A 19,956-nucleotide genomic window follows, 5' to 3' on the forward strand; every position below is an offset into this window, starting at 1 on the left:
GTTCAATGGGGGGCGGGTTCCTCATGTTCAACAGGGGGTGTGGTGTTCATGTTTAATAGGGAGGGGGTTCTTCATGTTCAACAGGGGGGTTGTTCTTCGTGTTTAATGGGGAGGGGGCGGTGTTCCTCATGTTCAATGGGGGGGGGGGAGTCAATTCACAGAGGGACAAATTACAGACATCCTCTTACATATATCCAGGCATTATATTTTTTAAGTGTACCACAGCCGTGGTCTTCCACGGGCCATACAAACAACCGCTAAACACCACAGCAACCATCACCAACCACTGCCTCCATCAACACCATCACCATCTCCAACCACCACCTCCAACACCACCCCACCATCACCACCACCCACAACCTCCAACACCACCCCACCATCATCACCACCGAGCACTACCTCCAACACCACGATATCCCTGTCACCACCACCAACCACTACCTCCAAAACCACCCCACTATTACCATCACCACCCATTACCTCCAACACCACCATAACCCCATCCCCACCACCGACCACTACCTCCAACACCACCCCACCACTATCACCACCACCGAACCACCTTCTCTCCAACACTAGTCAGGTCAACTCTACCCCCCACCCCTTACCCCTTTCATCCCTCCCTCCCACACCTGTCCCACAACCCCTCCCACCGGCCATTAACCCCCTCCCTCCCCTTCCCCCGCTCCCTGGAACCCTCCCTCCCTCCTCTTCCTCCTCCTCCTCCTCCCCTCCTCCTCACCTTCACCTAAGAAGCGACGGAGGACGCGCCAGAACCCTTAGTCGAGGTCCGACGCCCGCCCAGTCAACACACCTTTCTGACGATGAAGGTCCTCCTGTGTCTCCTGGCTTCCCTGGCCGCTGGTGAGTACCCCGGAGAGAGAGAGAGAGAGAGAGAGAGAGAGAGAGAGAGAGAGAGAGAGAGAGAGAGAGAGAGAGAGAGAGAGAGAGCATGTATCTAAACGACAGTGTTCAATGGTGGGTGGGAATATCATTTCTTTTTTTTTTTTTAAGGGACGCGACAGATTTATCTACTGTGCTGTTGAACCCTCCCGAAGTGCGTTGCGAGAGTCAGGTGTGGCGACGAGCGCTCTCCCAAGCGCGTCACCTCCTTGTAGACCCGCCACAACGCACTCTACTACATGTACACACGCACGCACATACTTCCGACAAAGCCACATACAACCCAACCACAGACTTTAGATACACGTCGACCCATCGCATCACGCACTCCTCGTCGCCTACAACACACCCACACCCACACACCCTTGCATTAAACACAGTTTTATACACCCTCATATCTACACGCTAACACACCCATCATCTTTCAGGTGTACAAACACCACACACACACACACACACACACACACACACACACACACACACAATCTGATCATAACCATTTTTCTAAAGCCAACTTGATGATTATGTGGTCAATGAATAGCTCCTTGCAAGATGCAAGGATAGAACAAACCAGAGACCACAGCTTTAAATCAACCAAGAGCACGTGTTGATAAAGACGTAGAGAAATACTTCGACACATATGATACAGTGGTGGATAAATGGGGTACAAGGAATGATAACACGTGTGGATGTGGGCAGCATGCAAAAGTTTAAAATGCTGTTAGACAGCGGTGAAAGTTCAAAAGATGGGGTGCGCCCCACGAATGTAGAACTCCATGTAGAACTCCCTCCCCGCAGAGAACAAATGTATAACGAATCATACACACACACACACACACACACACACACACACACACACACACACACACAAACGACGCACATCCACACATACGCCACACACACATAAACACACACACACACACACGCACACATTTCTTCCTGGCCCAGCAAGTGAAAGGTCTGGCTGGGAGTGAACCACCAACACGCCTCTCACCTCTCACTTGTCCCAGCCACCACAGATCCGTTTTCAGTCTCCTTTACCTCAATTACCTCCTGAAAAATCACCAGTTTCGTTTTCTATACATTCTTTATTTCACGTTACTACCACCCTAATCTCACCACTGACCTCCCCTCAGTCCCAAAGCTTTACAGTGGAGGTCTAAAAAAGGTCATTATATAACACGAAGGCATCACGATTCCAAATGACTTTTGGGAAAGTTACATTAAAAAAAACTTAATTCTTTTTTCCCGCTCTTTCGTGACCTACGACCAATACGCTCCGCTGGTCTCATGACTTTTGAGATACCATTTCGTAACCTCGGGGAGAAATACGGGAGAAATATTCGAGGGAAAAATATAAAAAAAATACTGATATTCATTGGGGAAAACTTACCTTCGTCCTATTCCCACACATAAACAATTCGAGATTCTAAGCAAACGAGACAGTTACTCGCTTTACAACGGGAGACTCACAGTTATTCACTAACTATATGCGCCTCCTCACCTCGGGGATCGAACCCACGCTCCGGAGTTGATTGTCGTAGACGCTGACGCCTAGCCATGGTGAAAGCCCATCCGTTCTACTCGTCTCCTATCCTTCTGAACGGGAGACCTATCCCAACGGTAGGACCACAGGAAGAATAGTCAAGGGCCAGAAGGCAGTTAATCAGCTTGGACGTTGTATATATGTGTGTGTGTGTGTGTGTGTGTGCTTCTCTGGTTTTCCATTCCCCAGTGCAGTCGACACGTCCTGTTTGGCATAAGAGGATCAGCTCCGGCTATCTACGTCACTTTAAAATACGACGCCGTCTGCACGTATCAACTGCCCCACGTCCACTGGGGTGGTGTGGATGCTAATGCCATCCACCATGGCAACACAAGAGCCGCCCGCCCCCTCGCTGGGGTGATAGCTCGGGGTGGTCACGCCTCGTCATCCATCACACGTGGTCATCCGCCGAGGGTGCTCACCCACCCAACGTAGTCACGTACCACACGACGTCACCCCGCGCGTAGCCACCCACGGGACGTGGTCACCCACCACGCGCAGTCACCCATCACACGCGGACACCCACTACAGTCAACCACATTCCTTCCCGCCGCCCCCTACGTCAACCTTTGTCTATTATGGCGTGCTCATCTTTTTCAGCAGACTTCCTCCTGTACACCAACACCTCCTGACATCAACTCATTTCACTTCCTGATCACATGTGGCTCGGCATCACGGGCTGAGAGGCGGTCGCATACCAAACAGCGAAGGAGAATGCAAGTATGAGAGTAATGGCATAACTATTGTGTGGGTTCTTTTTTTTCCCCTCGTCCGGGTCAAAGATCGGGGTTGCGTCGGGGGTCAGATGGTGTCAGGGGTCAAGTACCAACACGTAGCCTTTGTTCCTCAAAATAAATCCGTCGGTTCCCTGCTCCTGCGTCAAAAGCAAATGTCTTTGGCCACAAATAACCTCCCGCTTTTCTCCATCATCCACCATGCCTTCCTCCATCATCCCCGCTCCTCACTATGCACTCCAACACTACCGAGTTGCTTCTGTCTTTGCCTAAGTTACCCATCAATATTTTCCTCGATATCTCTCGTTTTCCTCCTCTTCGAAGTTTCTCATTTCCTTTTTTCCTTCTTCAACGCCTCTCTCTCTCTCTCTCTCTCTCTCTCTCTCTCTCTCTCTCTCTCTCTCTCTCTCTCTCTCTCTCTCGTCCTCAACTCCTCCATGTCTTTTTTTTTCTCTCTCACAAGTCCTACCCGCCCCAACCACTGAAACACACACACACACACACACACACACACACACACACACACACACACACACACACAGCCCACTCCTGCAGTCTTAAAGTGGTAATGCAAGTCTTCACGGCTTGTTTACCATGTTTTACCAGACTGATCGAACAGGCCAAAGGGAGGAGAGAGAGAGAGAGAGAGAGAGAGAGAGAGAGAGAGAGAGAGAGAGAGAGAGAGAGAGAGAGAATCATCCTACTCCCAAAATTTATAAATTCGCCCAACAAAAACCGTGTCGCATGTTCATGAAAAGCCAAATCAGTATAATTTCTGGCCATCATAAATTCATCTGAATTATCTTTACCAAGAAATTCACGGATTCCTCCGAGACGAAAATATTACGCCATTGTGAACGGCATCATCAAACGCTCAACAAGGAATCACCATCTCTATCTCCCGACATCTTACTGTTGTATAAAAAAAAAGTAAAAAAAAAAAGTAAAAAAAAAGTTGTTCTTGTAACACTGTCTCATCTTCAAGAGCCTCGGGTTTTTCTTGAGCTGCGACCCTGAGGAGGAGTCGAAAGTTGGAGATCAACTTGACCTTAAAAATGAGGATTCGTAAGCGAAGAAAACGAGGGGGATCTTGATGACTGGTGAACGGAGAGAGAGAGAGAGAGAGAGAACAGAAAATGGTTTAAGGTGACCAGGTTTATTAAGTCAGGAATTATGAATGAAGGCAAGGAAGAAGAGCGATTTACACAATTCAAACACCTGAATTTACAAGAACATGTAAATTTACTGACCTGAATGTACGTGTTTATACTGAAGGCATACCTACTTACATAAATAAGCAAACATGTGCACTTATAAAATTACTCACCTGAATGTACAAGTACTTACACAGTTCATACACCTGAAGGCATATCTACTTACACAAATAAGTATGCATATGTGCACTTACAAAATTACTCACCTGAATGTACATGCTGATGCACAACGTACACACCTATACACATGGATATACATAAGTACATTATGAAGGAAGTTCAGATGTATACACATGAACACTACGATACATGTGCATTTGTTTATATGTATATGACCACACACACACACACACACACGTGACATCAATAGGAATACACCTGAAGCCCCATTAACAACCCACTAACAATCACGAACACCCGGGAGGGTGTTTTACCCAACGGTTGTTGTTTTTGTGGTGGTGGTGAACCGCTCCGTAACGGCGTGCCGCAGGGACCAGGTTAGAGCAACGCAATTCAGGGCCATACCCAAGACAGAAAACAATTAGTACTGAAATGGCCAAGTCCTCTCGCCCTGGCCTGACCTAGTCCCAGAGAGGTTGAAGTAACTGGTTTTGGGCCCCGCTAAGAATGGGCGGAACGCTAGGGTAGAATCCCTTAACAAGGGAGGTTAGAATACGGAAGGCTTAGCTGATTCTGTTGAGCCATGGAAGTGCATTTAGGTTCGGTATACCTGTCCAACCTCAACCCACGAATTCCTACCGATGAAGAGGGAGCAAGAAATTGCAAGTAAGACTCACAGCGATAGGAATTCGTAGGTCAATTTCTGGCCTTGAAATATCAAGAGGGGATCATTCCAATCCCCATAGAGCAGAGGTCTACTCTCTTTAGCATGATTGGCCAATTCGCTAAAATCTCCTGAAGTTTCCAGTGAGCTTTTCAAACTTGCACATTTCGTACCAACGATCTATAATATACGAAGAGCCCAGAATATTGCTCAATATGCAAGGTAGACGAGGAAAGAAATATTCGTCCGAGCGTTCGTGTTAACCCAGCCGAACGTGCGAGTCAATTCCGGTTGCCTCTAATTCTCCTGGTGGCCTTCTGTGCTCGCCTCGTCCCCCATAGACTGCAGTGAAACTGGTCCACGAAAGTTGATATGCGACTTGAATCTTACCAAGGTTACGAAATAACGGGCATTCTCAGAGGATTTGGAATGGATCCAACGCTAGGGTACGTGACTGACTGACGAAGTCCAACGCAGTATCTCCCGCAGCAATTTGTAATGCCAAAGTCTGACAGGATCCATCTGCCAATGTCCTGGATCTGATCGAACGAGTTTCAATAATTGTTCCAAGGAAGAGTAAACACCCACTCACACTTTCATTTTCGGGGTATTCATGGTGCAACAGGTATTTGTGGGAAAGGATCACGCTTAGATCATTTCCATTTAAGACCTCGATTTGATCCCGAACATTCTCCAACATTCTTGCGCTTGAAATGTCACAAACTAGTAAACTCTGCAGATAGCGATGTGCCTGCGCGAGCATCCAAATAATGGGGACGGTGGCTTATAGTTACACCTTTGTTTATATAACAGTGGCCGGCCTTGTGCGCAATCCAGTAGAGACCGACCCAACACCCACCCCCCCCTTTGCACAGGGGTTTCTCCATCAGGACTCTCAAGGTTGTTGACACTTGTTCTGCCTCTCACCGGACACCTGAAGGATTCGTGGGGTAGCCCCGTCGAGGGGTAGCTCCGTCGTGGGATGGCTCCGTCAATATTCGACACTTACAAATCTCTAATCTGTTCTTCACTTTACCCTTCAGTTCCGTGGCACAGTAAGCGTGCGAGAGTCAAAACAGTCATTCATTGCTACCACCCTTCACTGTCCTACAGTGATACACAAGATCTCTTTTTAATCTATTGCTGCCACCATTCACTGGCTTATGGTAATACAACTGGTCTCTTGAATCACTGCAGTTATCCCTTACTTTCCAAAAGTTCCATTATGTGCTTATATTCACTACCACACTCGCAGCGCCTTTAACTATCCTTGACAATCTTATGTTCAATGTCTTTTTTATCATCGCATCCCTGCAATTACCGAGCCCAAATCTCATCCACATTAAACCAGACTACTTTAGTAGCCTCCCCTCACTGCCTCCTAAACATCAAGCACAACCCACCATTTCACCCACACTCTATTTGGAGCCTAGCTTCAAATTCCACAACGTATCTCGTTTTACCAACATATTCTCCTCATAACAACGCACATCTTGCGCCGAATTCCCAAAATGAGAATCGAGAATTTTACTTGTTTTTAATTGCTAGTACATGATTACTGAAAATATTCTACATATAAAATCTATCATCTGATTAATTACGAAAAGCATTGTAAAACGAATAGGATGATGCCACATTGTATGCATCGACTTATAATGTCGATGCATATGGGCTTATGGGCGTTAAATCTATGTTATGTCTACGTATTGTCAAGAAACATCTAAAAAATCAATGATAAAAATGACCATATATATATATATATATATATATATATATATATATATATATATATATATATATATATATATATATATATAAACTTGGGATATGTATTATGTTACTTCATTCCATTCAACCGGTTCTAAGCCCGTCTATAAGGTCATGTTTCACTGTCATAACGCATCATGTTTCTTCGCTCGTGACCAGAAAAACATTTTCAATTTAACAATCTGGATATATGAGAATCAGGTTTTTACACCAGGATAGATCTAAGTTAAATCTAAATCATATGATGAAAGACGAAAAAGCACACAGGAATCGCTCTCGAATCCTAGTTGTGGAAAACAAAAAAAGAAGGATGTGAATTATTTTCCCAAAAATGGAAATATAAATCCTGAAAACCCGAGTCTTTTAGTAAAGTTAATAAAAGTCACACATTTTTAGGTTCTCTAATCCTTGACATGGAACTCCGCTATTCAACACCAAAATGGCTAGACATCGCAACAGTCCATCAAACCTGCCAACGAACATTTTTAAACCTGGAGTTTTAAATTTTCACCTACTGTCGTAGCTGTTTTATTAGCAAAACAGCAGCAACATTACGCTACATATGAAACTGAAAACCCTAAAACATTCAACAATTACATTACCGTAACTGACAAGAGAGATAGATAACTATTAGCAAACATGCAATGATGAGTTCGCTTGTTAGTCGTCTCCATTTCCACACGCCTCTCTCTTTGCAAAGGCGAGGTAATATAACCTCCTCATTCGATGCGTACGTATGGGTTATTTTACAGGTTGTGTGTATGGGAGCTATCAACCAAGGTCGGAAATTTGATACTGTGGTTTTTTTTTTTTTTTCACGGAGGCGTGTAACATGAGTCGATCCTCATTCAACCTCGACTCCTAGAAATGCGACGTTTATTGTCATATTTTCTATCGACATAGCTCCTGTATCTTTCATATTTCTCCTGTTGCTGAAATGAATTTTTTTTTTCCTTTCATCTTTAGCTTGGCCAACTTTTATAATGCTAGTGTGAGGTATTACTTCCTAATACGGTTCACATAAACGCACGCAGTCATAACCTTACAATGAAGAAGAAAAACTTTACACTTGTCAAAGTTCATAGCAAATCCTCTTAAGGTCTATTTTTGAGCGTCCCCAGCGGCCTCTTGACTGACCTAACCTCAGGCCAGGTCACTCACTACAAGTAAGGTGACACACAAACAATTGAAAGCAAATCACAACGTAATTTGTTTCCGCGGTACTCGTAACCACGGACAGTCAACTGCGAATCAACCTTCATCAATCCCGACAATAGGGTCATCTTCATGACCCACTGACTTCAAAAATCTGTACAGCGTAATGGGATGACTTATCGCTGCATCCCAGGTTATCATCCCAACAATATAAAATCAATTATCGTAAGCCGTTAACTATCCTTTAATATACTAACACAACAACGTGCAATGTCAACTATCGCGCATGTATCTCCGTAGTACGATACTTATTACATCTACTGACAGGTTCCCCTATTATGTTGTCATTGATTGCTGGAATACTTTGTCATCGGTTTATAATTCCTCCCCATCGTTAAGGTACGAACACTATAGATTAAGAGGTTAACGCTATCCTTCAACACATAAATGTAAAACATTCACTGGAAAGAATTCACGAGGACAAGGTTCTTAAGATTTGTTTAATTCAAAAATAATTATTGCTGGATTATCGTAGCGTCTACTGCATGCACCAGTGCTTATTTACAGCGAAATGAATTATCACTGATCAGGGACGGTGGAGCAATCTAACGTTAATTTATACGTACTGACAGTACGTGATCCCCAGCCTAGGGATGCCGCAAGTACAAGGCATCCAAAGGTCACTTGCCTTTGTAACAAGTCGGTAATATTTGCCGCAGGAGCTCGCGTGACCTAGCTAGAGGTCAGGCCAACCTTTCGCAAGTCACCTCATCCATACACACTTGGCCCACCCATCCTGCTAACAAAGGAACAGGAGTTCACTTGTAGAGGAGTGGTGGAGTATGACGCATCAGCAGTGATTTCGTGGGGAAACAACCAGTCTTAGAAACACGATGGATGATGTTTACACGATTCACAAACTGAAAATTGGAAGTTAAACCTTTTTTATTTTTATTTTCTTTATTTTTTTTCGGATGTCGCAGTGATGTGCAAGGCTAACTGTTGTGAATGTGGTTGATACAACTGACAGCGGTGAGTGGAAATTGCGTTTGATGAAGCATATTTTCTTAATTTGCTTTGAACGTCCTTTTTACATAAAATAACCAAAGTCTTTTTCAGAAATCCTGACCACATATCTTCCTTCCTGGGGCATTATAACACATAACAGGATGTAATTATGCCATTGCGTTTCGTCCCATATTTGGTCCTTTACGAGACACGGCGATTTAGACGTAAAACCTCAATCATACTGATATCCCAACCTCATTAGTAAACCAAATGCTTCGTTACACACGTAATCTTAAATCAAAATGGCTTACATTTTCTTAGCACGCGCTTTGCATTAATATGTAAGCAGGTTAGGTGAGGTTATTTGGGAGAACAAATTCGCTGACTCCCTCAACCATGCCGGGTCAACGAATTGTAAACTGCCAGGCACGGTCTCCTGTTACCTTAACGTATATGCATAAACACTAATATTCAATTATTTTGCGAATAAAAGGTGGATACTGAAAACTGACTTCATCAAAACATAGTCAGCTTTTGGTGGACGTGAATACTAAATGTTTCGATAACCACAAGATCGGCTATAAAACAAAACCATTTTCCTACCAGTTGAAATATGGAGAAAAATCGTATACTTACCTTTTGGTACGCGTGAAAGCTCATGCTAAATAATAAACATGAATAGTTTCAATTATCACAAACCAACAGTAAGAATGATAACTACTATACTACCCGTCGAAATCCACCCAGAAATATTACATTACACAGCAGCCTAACTCAATATCATGGCAGAAAAAAAATTATGATAGGCTACAATATAGACATAAAATATACAAATGAACGCTACATACAGAACTGATACTTGATTTGGCCTTAGGTATGTTCGAATCATAAATTCTAGTAGGTGTGCTACGGAATATAAAACCCTTTAGGATATATAGCAAAATGTACATCTTCACATCTACAAACAAATGGATCATGTCAAGCCTCCGGAGAACAACAAAAAGCGTAAACACATTCATTACTACTACTTTGACAATTATAATCTTTTTCCATACGGTCGGTTTGCCCATCAAGTCGATCACAGTAGGAAAAATTATTGTATATTAGTGAAAAATCTTTTAGAAACAATTATGAGTTGGAAGTATTGCAGAATGACCCTACCTCACTCTTAAGGCATCGCGATTGTTTCATCAATATTTTTAAGCAAATACATAGTTCCCGACTAAGATGTCATGGATAACACTCAAAAAATAAATCAGAAACAGAAACTGAGGGTACTGACTGCAGACTAGGGTAGGGAACTCTGACTCAGGGATTTTCAACAGCCAAGGCTAACGAGTTAAAAGTTCTTTTGTGAAAGGGGTCTGCTGCCTAACCACACCGTCCAGGCTCGGGATACTAAAGGACCGGTTTGTGGAAGTCGTTTAACATAATCTACGAGTATTCTTAACTATATCATATCCCTATAAACGTAAATAAATCATGAAACTCACCTTAACCAGGTGACATACATCTACACTAAGTAACAAATGTATACCAACTAAGTAGGTGGCGCTGCCAGGGGATACAAGCGTCACTTGTAAACAAGAAGGGAAAGTCGTTCGTCTCCTCCGTCGATGTTTTGACGGCCTGGGCTGCCAAGGTTGAACAGAGGGATGGTATAACGTGGAACCTGTTTCTAGACAAATAGAGTGTTTCTTTCGATTTATTTCTTTAAATATGATACGGACTTAAGAGTTATACGATTACAGTACCGTTACGGATACCGTGAAAATGTCTCTCAGCGATATACACAAAGTGTTATGCTTAAAACAAAACACTGGTATTCGCGAAAGAGTTCGGGTTCAGATGAAAAGAGTGTCCAGTCACTTTCTTATTGTTGGTTCGTCACTTTTGACCCATCTTTCAGCTGTACTACCTAGGATATATATATATATATATATATATATATATATATATATATATATATATATATATATATATATATATTATGAATATACAATATATATATATATATATATATATATATATATATATATATATATATATATATGTATATATATATAACCGTATTCCACCTGCATAAGTAATAAGCCACCGGCGAGGTTGTATCATTGTCAGCGTCTGAAAAGTACAATTTTTTGAACTACTTTTCACTCCTATTAATAACAAAGCAATTACGAGTAGCAGTGCGGCCTTAAAGATTTTTCCATAAAAGGGGTCACACATTATATATATATATATATATATATATATATATATATATATATATATATATATATATATATATATATATATATATTACAGAAGATTTCAGCAGGAACTGCTTGATTATTGAAATGTCGTAAAGACAAATGGGAGAAAAACTAAAGTTTAAAGAAGTACCTGTTGAGTTCTAGGAGGTCAACGACCAACTAGGTCAAGAGGGGCTAAACAATCAGCAGACAGAATACTCCTCTCTCTCTCTCTCTCTCTCTCTCTCTCTCTCTCTCTCTCTCAATTTTGGAAGAGGCATATATATATATATATATATATATATATATATATATATATATATATATATATATATATATATATATCAAACTATTCGCCATTTCCCGCATTAGCGAGGTAGCGTTAAGAACAGAGGACTGGGTCTTTGAGGGAATATCCTCATATGGCCCCCTTCTCTGTTCTTATATATATATATTAAAGACTTGATATCCAAATGTCATAAATGCGACATCAAAGGTCTGATCTCCGGGTATCTGGACCTGTAATTTTACTATCACTCGCCGTAGTGGTCTGCTAACCTTTGTCAACAACCCCCTAGTCTCAATTTTTTAAACTCAACATCGGCTGTGCTCCTTTCTGTAACCTTCCACGCGTCGTAGCTGCATGCATATCTTGGCGCGCTGAGACAACATCTCTACCAACTTTCTCGAAGCCACACTCTTAAAGTTGTATGTGGCAACATTTTTTAAGTATCGCCTGTGAATTTGACTAGCCCAAACATGACCTACTGCACCACACTTAACAGAAAACAGGAACTTCGATTTGGTAACCAGTAGGTGTTAAAGATTTGCCAAGAAGTCATTGAAAAAAATTTTACGATTTGTTCACTGTGCTAATGACTACAGAAAGAAAATGCTAAGTATTATGTCATATTATTTGGTAATGAATTGCATCACCTAACGACCGCGAATGAAAATATTAAGTGTGGGAGCTTAACTGTTGTACCTGAGTGCAGTATTATCTAAACTAAAAACCGCAAGCCGATATTAGTGCCCGTGAAGAGGCATCGCAATTACTTCACCACTCTTACTTCGCCTTTAAGCAGTGTCATCCTCGCTTAAACATTCATTACCTCAGTGTAAACACTGCGAATGTAAATACCTTTTTTTTAAGAGAAGTCGGTAAATCGAACACGAAAACCTGGTGTTGTAATTACTCTCTGGAAAGCATAGACTCCTTTTCTGCTTCTTAATTTACCCTTTTGCTTTTACTTTTGAGGCCTAGGTTCTGTGAATGAGGCCATTGTTATAGCATATTTAGAAAATAACAGCAAAAGATCTTGCAGTTTTCAAAAACCTTACAGAAAACGAGTGATTATCTACATCTTCAGCTATCAATATCTTTATTTATGGGAAAGTGAAACTACCTATTAGTTGACGTATATCGTTAATTCGTACATCTGTTAACGAAAAGGTCAGCGAATCGTAACATACAGACAGGGGGTTATATTCCGGGGTATTTCGGCGTTGAACGAGAATGAATGTCATGACTAATGCAAGAAAACTCGTGTCAAGAGTACGGGAACCGGGCGGGTACGCTGGCGTCGTCCGGACCTGCCCAACCTCGAATGGCGGCCGCCGACAACACTTTCACTTCCTTGGAGGTCGCGGGAAGCGGCCGGCCGCCTACCAGACACTGCCAGACGGGGATCAAACCGTCGGGTCATCTTCAGAGGGCATTGTATTACCTGCAGGCATGATGGAATGTAGTTTAGATGTCTACAGGGTTTATCAGGAACGTCTACGCTGCTCTTTCGATTTAAAGGAACTACGTACAAGCGAACTATCACAGATAATCTGCATCTTTATCATTCCAGATTAAAGACTACAATTACCTTTCACATTATTGATTATATGATAATGCTGGCCAAGAGAGATCGTAGCTTACACACAACCCCATATGCACAAGCCATGCTATATATGGTCGCCCCACCACTTTAGCTGGAATCAATGGAAGCGTAGCGGTGCCTAAGGCTAAAAAAAAAAAAAAAAAAAATCCACCAGGCTGAGGTAGGCTTCCTATTACCTCGACTCTACTAATCGTTTAAGAAGTGGTGGTGTTCCACTTCAACGTCCAACTGTGGAAGTGGTAAGTCTTAGGTAAAATTATCTAAAGGTATTACTTCATAGTACATCTTGTCTTCCTACTTCTGCAGGCCTCGCTGTAGCGCAAGACTAGGTTAGGTTTGGCCAGGTTAAGAGCTAGCTAACTCGCCAGACGATTGGAATTCTCTCTCTCCAGCCGTAACTAAGTCGTCGTAATACCTATTTTACTTATTCCAAAGTGGCAATATTGTCAAACAAGAAGAGAATGCTTCAATATCTCACACAGAATAAACCTCATTTAACCTTTTCTGAACCAAAGTACAACTATTTGATATACAAATATTTCGAAATATCCTTTTTTAACATGTCCATACACGCACACTGTATGATGAAGTATAAAAGAATTAAAAAGAAAAGATATTTTAAGCGTAATCATGGTGACGCCCTTCGAATTTCCTCTTACATAAATGCAGCAAAAATACATTCAGTGATCAACGTCATGCGTTCAACAACAGCGTCCTTTCCTTGACTTTGAGCCAAAACAGTCGGGATAATGCGTCTTACCGACACAGCAACTTTAGAGCGAGAATCCTAATTCCCGGGTATCGCAGGCTCGCCCTTAAAGATGTCCTCACCTCATGGTTGTGACATTGCCTTCACCTTGTCCTTCCAGACATGACGTCACTTCTCAACTCTCCAGCACCTGGTTTCAATAACCTGATCTTTCATGCCACTGGAAATACGTCCTTGGGATAAAATCATTTTCGTTTCAACTCCCACATACACTATGCCGGCTGGGCTTGCGGGAAGTCCTGTCCCTTCCCCCTCACCCCCACCCACCCCAACAACCAACTCCACAACCCACCCAAACAACCACCCCCACAACCCACCCCGACAACCCACATACTTCCCTAGAAATAAAGTTCTTAAAAACTTATCATTTGCTGGTGGAACTTTGCTTATACATCGATAGGGGATTACGACAGGAAACGTAATATGGCATGTCTTTGTGGCAATAGCTTTATGTTGAGTAGGTGTTGCAGGGGCGTTGTTAATTCTTATGTATCAACAGCAATCCTTGACTCCCTGCGTTAATTATACAGACCAGTTATCTAATGAGGTTCGACTGCACTTGTCATCAATGATAGATGTTTTAATCGCTTGAGCACGACGGCAGGGCGACCCATGAACATGACGTAGCGACTCTTGAGCACGACGGTACGACCCTTCAGATCTCGAACCAGGTTGTCTTGAGTCTTCATTCAAGGGTCGCAAAGCCATGCTCAGGGTCGTACCGTTATGCGAGTTAAGCAGAATCTCCCTTGGAATATGTAGTGAACCCTTCATTCTGCATTTCTCTATAAGACAAAATGTATACACCCATCCCCCACGCCCCAACTTTCTCCAGGATATCACCATGGAATATAAATATATATATATATAAATATATATATATATATATATATATATATATATATATATATATATATATATATATTTACTCAAATCCTGTTTTTCATGATCCAGAACGAATTCAATAAATCTCCACGCCCAGATATGTTACAAAGCCCATTATTTATGACTATCATGTGCTTCCTCCTGGTGTAATATACCGTTACAAAATATATATATAATATATGCTAATATCTGCAAAGGTTTTTGAAGATTCTTCAATCATTCTTCACCACAAATCATCTCATTTTTTTTCTCTCTCTCCAACAGCGGCTGCCCAGTCGTGTCCTCCTGAGGACTTGGTCTACTACCCTGACTCTCAACAATGTGACAAGTACGTCGAGTGTCGGAATGGCGTTGCCCGGGATCTCTTGTGTCCTGATGGACTCCTCTTCGACGACACGGTCGACAACGGCGCCTACCCCTGCAAGTACCGACCCGAGGTCGACTGTGGCTCCAGAGGACGCACACGTAAGGAGCCAAGGGTTGTCTACTGCACAGCGTTAGATGACATTTTTTTCCCTCTGTGTTTGGGTGCTTGCTTGATCATACTGAGAGCGCGTATTGTATACACTTAACGACATTTTACCCCATTCTCTGTTATCAATAATATTTTTTCCCATACAAACTTTCATATTCTTTAGTGTGTAAACGCCTACCAGAGTTATGCTGTATATTCTAGTTTTGGTCTTATGAATTCTGTAAATATTTTTGTAAACCATCAACTTATCCAGCTACTAAGAAAGGCAATCTTAACAGCGAACAGCAAACAGTTTTCCTTACTCTAGTGCTATCCTAACGATGTTTTTTTTGGTGATTGGTTAGGTACTACGTAAAACCGTGAATCCCTCTTAGGTCGAATTAGATTTCACTACCTGTATATGTGACAAACTTCGGAACTTGTCTCGTCTCTCTGTGGGGTTTCTCTACTTCTCTCAGGTCTAATAACATCTGCCAACATCACGATGTGCTTCAAATCAATCTGGCGAGTAATCTTCTTGCTTAAGCAATCTATCCATTATAGGACAAAATACTACTAAGTTGGAAAGGCACATTCAATAAGCAAATTTTGTTCCCTTCCTGTGTGTGCTTAAAGCTTTCTGTGGGTCTTTATGATGTAACTAAAGAATTTTTTTTTTTGTGTCATCTGAGTTCTCATTAACAATCTGTGATATAAACGATGTTGCTGAATCATCCAAAATAACTACAAAAATCCCATCCTTTTGAAACATATCTGAAGCACGTCAAGTTCTTAAGAGTTCTTTTTAAAGGTTCCACTTCCCAGGTGGTTTATTATCCTATCTCATTCTCTGCTACATAGTGAAAATATCAAGCGTCGAATGGTACGAATTCTGTAGTCAAGTATGTTTCAAACATCAAAAACTGATTAGTAAATCAAAGCCTTCTCCCTCTCTATCCTAACCATCACCTGATTCAACACGTTCCTCCCTCCATCCAGAAAACCCGCAACCCACCGAGTTCTGCGGCAACCAGTGGGGTTACTTCGGCTCTGGTAACAGTGCGGACTGTGGCTACTTCTACAACTGTGTCGACGGGTTTGCTCATAAGATTACCTGCCCAGCCGGCTTGGCCTTCTCCTCCGCTACCTACCGCTGCGAGTGGGCTGACGAATCTCCTGACTGCGACGCTGAAGGTACAGTAGTACATGCTTTCATGATGTTAAACTATGTTTACCTCACAGTTCTTACGTCGCTTCTCACCAAAAGTGTTTCTCCCCTACCTAAGACTTTAGAGAAATATATTTAGAAAGTTAGTAACTTTGCGCTTCTTACCTTCGACTGAGCATTAATATACCTCGTGCACCATCTTGCTCCGAAACAAAATTCCACACTTTTTCCCAACAGCCTTCCTTGGGTTCGCCTGTCCTGAAAGCGGGGCATTTGACCAGATTCTGCTCCGCGGCCACCCAAAGTTCAGGTCACCTCGTGACTGCAGGGAATTCTTCCTTTGCGTCGGCAAATCCCCAAGACTCCAATTCTGTCAACTCGGCCTCGTCTTCGACGAACTGACTGGCTCTTGCGAGGAACCTGAGAACGTGCAAGGCTGGTAAGGATTATGATGGTGATGATGATGCCACAACAGTTTTTCTATATATTTTTCTTTGCTTCAATGTCATGAATTCAAAGTGAAATCATTCTAAATTTCCATCCATGGATGATATAATGGATTATCATATTAAGTCCTGAATGCGAGGGTGAAATATGATTACTGTAAACTGATATGTTTATAATAGGTTACGAAACAGGCAAGACAAGTTTTTACCAGATTTGATACCGTTGCTGAGAGATGAGACAATTTTCATTATCTTTCGTATGTCTCTTGATTAAGTAAACTATACTTTTGATGATTCAGTTTCATGATTCTCGTATTTATTATAGTGAAAAAACAATTTGATTATTTTTTTTCTATCATGGGAAAAGCTTCAAACAACCTTGAAGTATTCATGCAATTAGTTGCCAGTAAATAACCTAAACAAAAAATGTTTTTGACTTTACGAAGTACATAGAGGGAAAGGAGAGTCAGTTATATCTTCGAACAGCTAGTGAGAGAATTTGCTACTCATCCATTTTAGACAGACAACAAATTCAAGTATCCATGATCAGTTTAATTTGATAAGTATACGGGAAGTTCACATAGCTAAATATTTGAATGGTTAAAGCTGTGGGGAATCAGTGGTATATTCAAAATATTGATGGGAAACTTTGAATAGTAGCGGGTTCAGGTAACCATCAGTTGTTTTTGATATGTAATGAACAGCTATAGATAATTAGTGGTAGATTTCATCAAATAATGATATTTTATAAAGATTTGGAGTAAAATAGTCAAGGACTGCTTGACATTGCAACAACTTTCGATAGAAATTTGCAGTTTTAGAGTCACCAAATTCCCTGGGTGAAAGCGTATCACACTTCCACCTGCACACTGACCTCCTCACCCTTGCAGCAGCGATTGTCACAGTGACTTCCTCACAATTCCACCCTCATCTCTCACACTGCCTCTTCCCCCTTGCAGCCAGAACTACTATCCCCCGGAGGAGCTGGCTCTCTACAGGGAGCAGAGGGAACGCTACCGCATCGCTGAGGAGAGGAGACAAGCCGAACTACAATCGCTGAGGGAATCCCTTACCCCGCGGAATTAAAAGTGGTCACAGCAAACATAGCCGCTTATGCAGCAGAGGCAACATACTAACGCTATTAAACTGCTGTGAATAGTAAATACAAGAATGGTAGGGCTACCAGCAGAGGAAGATATATACATATATATATATCTACATAACACGAAACAATCCGTCCATGTTCCTGTTTTGCTCACACTAGTAGAGACTCGTAGTTTGTTAATGTTTTGAGTGCCTCTACATGTCAGTGCTTTTGTACGGAAAATATAGTTTATAATCATCAAACTCATTGGTATGCATAAAATAAAAAAAAAAGCCAGAAAATAATCCCATTATTGAATCGTTTTATCAGTAATGTATTCGTTCAACACGCCTACTTACATGAAGTATGTTTTGCCCACATACACTGTTACAAAAGGAACAGAAAAAACTATGTATTCAAAACATCGGTCAAAAAACAAGGACAAACAAACAGAATAGAAACACGTGCCATATCATGTACTTTACTCCTTTTTTCCTCCTTCTCCCTACTCCTAGAGACAAGCTCCCGCCTTCTGCTTAGCTGTCACGTCTCCTATTACCAGACTTCCACATGTACTTTTCTTATCTAACACTTTTTTTTCTCTGACCTTTCCCCTTACTCCTTCCTTTTCTCTTCTTCACCTAAGGCATTTTACCCTCCTCTCCCATATCTCCATCCTTCCTCCTACCAGCTCCTCTTCCTCCAAGTCCTTACCGGACTCCACTGTTTTACACCAAGCCGTCCCGGAGGTGAAAATAGATACATTTACATGCTAATGCATCATGTGCATCCTAGGTATCACATACGTCTATGCTTGTATCATCAAGTATTGCCAATAAAGACCTTATGTATACTTTATACTGTGTAAATTATTACTATCCATTATTACTATAGTTATCTAATGTCTAATTCACAACACGTGGGAAATATTGTCAGTTTCTTAGTTTCTTGTATATATATATATATATATATATATATATATATATATATATATATATATATATATATATATATATATATATATATATATATGTATATATATATATATATATATATATATATATATATATATATATATATATATATATTGTCAGTTTCTTAGTTTCTTGTGTATATATATTTCTAAAGTTTTCCTTGTTTTGTGTTGCATAGACTGTTTCTAGCAATGATGGAAGCAATCTTCTTAAAACATAACAAACTTTTATGATTTTGCAAAAGAAGCTAAACAAAGTATTTCTCATGGTATATTTCTATCACTCTGTGCTTTCCTAATTACTGATTACATCCTGTTATTTCCTCTTGCATCGCCCTCCCGACATCCACCGTCAATAATCCTAAATATGCAACAAATCTATACAGTTTTGATTCAATTAATAGACCACTCTGAGGGGACATCACACAAAATGCGTACTGACAGAAATATTTGATAAAAATATTTTCATCTAAGAGTTGACTATCAAGAATTATAAGCCTCGTAAACACATCAGCTAAAAGCATTAAACATCTTTTTCGATGTTGTTATAACTTTACGTTGACGGTGTTAATGATCCTGACAGTTTAAAGGCCCTTTTTAAAAGCCGAAGCAAATTGGCAACCAACTTGTTTTACTTTACATAAAGCATACGTTATATGTCTCAAAACAGAGGTCAACAATACTGAAATGAATCAATATTGATCGTTTGAACTCATAAAATCAAAGATTTCAATTCAGTGATAGATCTAGTCAAATATGCTTTTTATTAGTAGCCTTTCGATGTATAGCACAACACAAATATTTACAGTGATAATGGCCTAATAGACCATTAATGCAATATGGCTAGTGATTAAACTAGCTGAACAATGCAGTGCAACCCTTCTGGAAAATAATGTCTGATATATTCCAGACTCTGAAGCCAAAGATATCAATTTTATTACGT

The 19,956-nt window shown here is 41.2% G+C and overlaps 1 protein-coding gene across 1 annotated transcript; it reads left to right on the forward strand.

Annotated features, from left to right (window-relative positions):
* Positions 1–706: 706 nt before the first annotated feature.
* On the forward strand, positions 707–18,898 carry LOC139763869 (protein obstructor-E-like). Its single transcript, XM_071690233.1, has 5 exons — positions 707–864; positions 15,153–15,353; positions 16,342–16,536; positions 16,748–16,949; positions 17,916–18,898. Exons 1-5 carry the CDS (start codon positions 825–827, stop codon positions 18,040–18,042), a joined length of 765 nt encoding a protein of 254 aa, XP_071546334.1. The 5' UTR covers positions 707–824; the 3' UTR covers positions 18,043–18,898.
* Positions 18,899–19,956: the final 1,058 nt, after the last annotated feature.

The sequence above is a fragment of the Panulirus ornatus genome, chromosome 48, assembly GCF_036320965.1.
Source record: "Panulirus ornatus isolate Po-2019 chromosome 48, ASM3632096v1, whole genome shotgun sequence".
Taxonomy (NCBI): domain Eukaryota; kingdom Metazoa; phylum Arthropoda; class Malacostraca; order Decapoda; family Palinuridae; genus Panulirus; species Panulirus ornatus.